The sequence below is a fragment of the Octodon degus genome, unplaced genomic scaffold, assembly GCF_000260255.1.
Source record: "Octodon degus isolate 3935 unplaced genomic scaffold, OctDeg1.0 scaffold00206, whole genome shotgun sequence".
Classification (NCBI taxonomy): Eukaryota; Metazoa; Chordata; class Mammalia; order Rodentia; family Octodontidae; genus Octodon; species Octodon degus.
This window is the reverse complement of record NW_004524782.1, coordinates 1,485,935-1,490,275: the sequence shown is the minus strand read 5'-3', so window position 1 is coordinate 1,490,275 and position 4,341 is coordinate 1,485,935. Positions and strand designations below refer to the sequence as shown.

The following is a 4,341-nucleotide window of genomic DNA, read 5'->3' as shown; positions in this document are numbered from 1 at the left end:
CTCTCAAATAAATAAATAAAAAAAAATTAAAAAAAAAAATAGTACCACCAGCTATTTCACTTCGGAGCTGTGTTAGTTGATACATTGTGTCAACTTGGCTGAATCAGCTCCAGCGGATCTCAGCGTGGGGGCCTCGCCCTGCCAGTGGGCAGGTCCCAGGCATTGAGAAAGGCTTCCTGCCTGCTGCCCGGTTTCCTGCAGTCCCGCCCCACTTCCGTGGAGAAGTCTCAGTCTTCAGAGGAGCTTGATCTGGGCTGCCACGCTGCTTTGGAGGAGCTCCGATCTTCGCTGTGGAGCGCTGGTCTTCGCAGTCAGCGCAGAAGGAAGAGAGAGGCTTGATGCACGCCGCTGCAGCTGCTGCTCCTCCTCTGCTCTTCGTTATTTTCTGCCGCATGAACTGCTGTCGTTTGCTTTGGAGCCAGCAAAATATGGACTGAACCCTCCAGTAACTGTGAGCTAAATAAACCTTTCCTTCCTTCATTTTGAGTGTCGGGTATTTGTCCCAGCAACGAGTAAAAAGTAACTAAAACAGGAGCTTACATCCAGAAGAATGAAGCCAGGCGTGGGGGTGCACAGCTGTAATCCCAGCACTCCGGAAGCCTACGCAGAAAGATCCCCGAGAGTGCAAGTTGCGTGTGAACTACAGAGAGAGACCCTATCTCAAACAAACAGCAAAAAACATAGAGTCAAGGTGTGAAAAAAGCAAAAGTGGATGAAATCAGCGTGCCCAAGGCATGGCAGCATGCCTGCAGCCACTGTGGGGCTCTTCGCAGTAGTGAGACAAAGAATCAGCCTGGGTACCCATCCGTGGGCCAATTAACAAAGAACTAAACAGAACATTCTAGGGGCCGGGGAGATGGCTCAGTGGAATAAGCACTTCCCTGGCAAGCGCAAGGGCCTGAGATCCATCCCTGGTTCTGCCAAAAGAAAAAAAAAAGAAAGAACATTCTTCAGACATGAAGAATGTAATCCTCTCAGTTGCTGCAGAATCCATGTAGTTGGCAGACACTGCAGGAAACATACCAGACGCCAAAGGACAAGCACACCAGAGTCTCTCATCTAGAAGTTAAAAAAAAAAAAAACCCATAAATTTGACGTGAATGTAGAATATTGACAACTAGTTTTGGAGAGGAGGATATGGATAAAGGGAGGCTGCATTTGATGAGCGCTCACAGCATTCACGGACGGACGTGTCGCGCTGGTCCCCAGGCGTAGGTGTAATCAATCCATGTGCGTGAACTGTTTGTAGTAAAAGAGAGCAGATAATACCCAACAAGCTAGGGAAAAGAGCCTGTTGTCACAGGAGTGAACTGTACTGCAAAGCTAACGTCCACCCCTTATGAGAGCTTCACAAACTCTGAAATTTACTACAACCGAAAAATTTTAAAAATTTAAATGTACATCAAACAGAGCCTTAACGTACACAAAACTGTCTTAGCTCCTTCCACCAGGAAGCTCTGACGGTAGATGACTTGGCACCTCCGCCCTGAGAACAGTGGCCACTAGGGGACAGTGCCCCAGCCTGTGACATGGCCTCGCTGTGGGAGGCGGACATGTCCACCCTCCAGGGCTGCTGAGCAGGCGGGAGAGGCTTCATGTGCCCAGGACTGGGTCTCTGCATCCATCCTGTCTCTGGTCCCATCCCAGACTCCACAAATATCGGTGGCATCAGGGGTGACTCACGGGGTCTGGTCAGGAGGGGACCCATTTTCACCCCGTGGAAAATGTCACTCAAGGGGGAGGACCTCAGCAGGGAGTGGGCAGAGAAGGTGAGGCGCTGCACAGCTGAAGTGGACAATCTCTAGCCCTCGTGGTCCCAGGGTCCCAGGAGTGAACGTGGGTGGTGGGGGCTGACCTCTAAAGGCCAACTGGGCCCTGACCGTGGCCGCTCTGAAGCTCCTCCCCGGGGAAGCACAGCTCTTCCTGTGGGCTTCCTGCAGCTCTTGCAGCTCTGGGTTCTTCAGAACACAGATCCTGAGCAGACTCCCCTGGGGACCCCAGCTCCAGGCAGACATGCTGCTGCTGCTGCTGCTGCTGCTGCGGTGGCTGCTGCTGCTTGGGGCACAGGCCGTGTTGAGCACGCAGCAATACTCTCTGAAGGTGCAGAGCTCAGTGATGGTGCAGGAGGGCCTGTGTGCCCATGTGCCCTGTGAGCTCACCTACCCCGATGGAGAATGGACTGAGTCAGACCCGGCTTACGGCTACTGGTTCCGGAGCAAGGGTGGGTCTATAGGCCAGGCTGCTCCAGTGGCCACAAATGATCCAGATCGACAGGTGCTGGAGGAAGCAGAAGGCCGATTCCTCCTCACCGGGGACCCTGGGGCTTACAACTGCTCCCTGGACATCAGAGATGCCAGGAAGAAGGATCAGGGAACATTTGTCTTTCGGCTGGAGAGAGGACAGGCTCGATATATTTACAGATATAATGTGCTCTCTGTGCGTGTGACAGGTAAGTCCTGGACTTCAACAGCAATCAGAGGGCAGTAGGCAGAGCTGGGATGGACATGCGTAGATGGAGTCAGGGGCTGTGCTGTAGAGATCCGGGAGGAGCAGATCCCAAGATTCCATCAAGGCCTCGCCTCTGAGCTCCTTCCTGACCCCGCTGTCCCTTCTTCTCACCAGCCCTGACCCACAGCCCCGACATCCTCATCGCGGGGACCCTGGCACCGGGTCACCCCACCACCCTGACCTGCTCTGTGCCCTGGGCCTGTGAGCGGGGGACGCCCCCCATCTTCTCCTGGCTGGGGGCCTCTGTGTCCCACCTGGGCCCCAACATGAGCAGCTCCCCAGTGCTCAGCCTCACCTCGCGGCCCCAGGACCACGGCACCAGCCTCACCTGTCAGGTGACTCTGCCCGCGGTCAGTGTGACCAAGACGACCACCGTGCACCTCAACACTTCCTGTAAGAGCCGGGCAGGGATGGCAGGACTGCTGCTGGAGGGGGCTCCCTGGAACAGAGAGGGGCTATGTCCTGGAATCCCGAGCCCAGCAGGGTGGGAGGCACAGCCGCAGCCCCTACCCTTCCCACCTCTGCAGCTCCTGGGGACAGGGCAGATGTCCCCCAGCCTCCCCACTGATGGCCCTGCTGTGTCTTCCTGCCCCAGACCCTCCACAAAACCTGACTGTAACCGTCATCACCCAGGAATCCGGCTCGGGTACGGGGCCTCCCTGGGGGTTGGGTGGGTGAGCCAGGTGCTTCAGCCCAGGCAGGGCGGGTCCTACTCTCTCTGGGTGCACCCTAGTCACAGAGATCACTTGTTGGGGGCCCAGTGGCTCCCCTACCCAGAGCCCATGATCACTTTGAACCTTTGTCCCCAGCAGCCCCTCCCCCACTCCTTCAAACTCCTGCAGAGACTCTTCTGCCCTGCAAGGATGTGGGCCTTTCATCCCTGGAGTGGGCCTTTCCAGGCCCTTCCTCAGGACCAGTCCCCACATTTCTCTTTCTCCCCCAAGAGCTTCAATCCAAGAGCTGGAAGAAGGAGACTCTCTCTCTCTCTCTCTCTCTCTCTCTCTCTCTCTCTCTCTCTCTCACACACACACACACACACACACATGCACGCATACATGCACACTCACACGCACACTCAGCGCATACAGCAGTCTAGCCTCAGAAGGCACTACACTGGCTGCGCTAAGCATTGGCCTGCCCCCCGCCCCCGAGGATCACAGACACATTGCCCTGGCTCTCTGTGGCTGCGGTGCCCAGCACTGGGTGGACCTGCTTTGGTGGGCATTGCCTGGCATGGACAGTCATGGCTCTAACTTCATTTGGCCAACAGAAATGGTGCAATGAATAGGTGGGACCTACTTCTGGAAGTATGTAGAGGTGTGTGTGCTGGAGTAGATGCCCCAGAGCGAGCCGGCTGGTTATATTCCTCTCCTTGTCAGAGGAATGGCAAGCGGCTGTCCACCTGCTGCTGTCCCCAGCCTGAGGGATGAGCGGGGCCGTCAGTGGGGAGGCTGGGGACATCAGTGCAGAGGTGGAAAGGGTAGGGGCTGCGGCTGTGCCTTCCACCCTGCGGGACCCAAGATTCCAGGTCACTGCCCCTCTCTGTCCCCAGGGAACCTCCTCCAGCAGCCACTCTTCTTTCAAGCATGTGCTTCTTTTGAACCACAAGGGCTAACGAAATTTCTTTTAGTTCTGGAACAACCATTTCATTTCTTTGCTCAGCTTTTCTGAGTGATATTACTTTGGATCATGCTTGTCCTATGAAGCTCTTTCTATTTTTTTTTTTTTTTTTTTTTTTTTTTTGTAGACGGCATACGAGATGTTGCGGCGTGACTGGAGTTCAGACGTGTGCTCTTCCGATCTGCATTAATTTTTTGTAAATTTCTCCATAGA

At 54.9% G+C, this 4,341-nt stretch overlaps 1 protein-coding gene across 1 annotated transcript in view; it reads left to right on the top strand.

The window, feature by feature from the left end:
* LOC101561622 (sialic acid-binding Ig-like lectin 8) overlaps positions 1-4,341 on the top strand; it is a 22,507-nt gene that overhangs the window by 15,556 nt on the left and 2,610 nt on the right. The window contains 3 exon segments of the mRNA XM_023704904.1: positions 1,965-2,449; positions 2,623-2,901; positions 3,104-3,154. Of these exon segments, the coding sequence (XP_023560672.1) occupies positions 1,965-2,449; positions 2,623-2,901; positions 3,104-3,154 (815 nt within the window).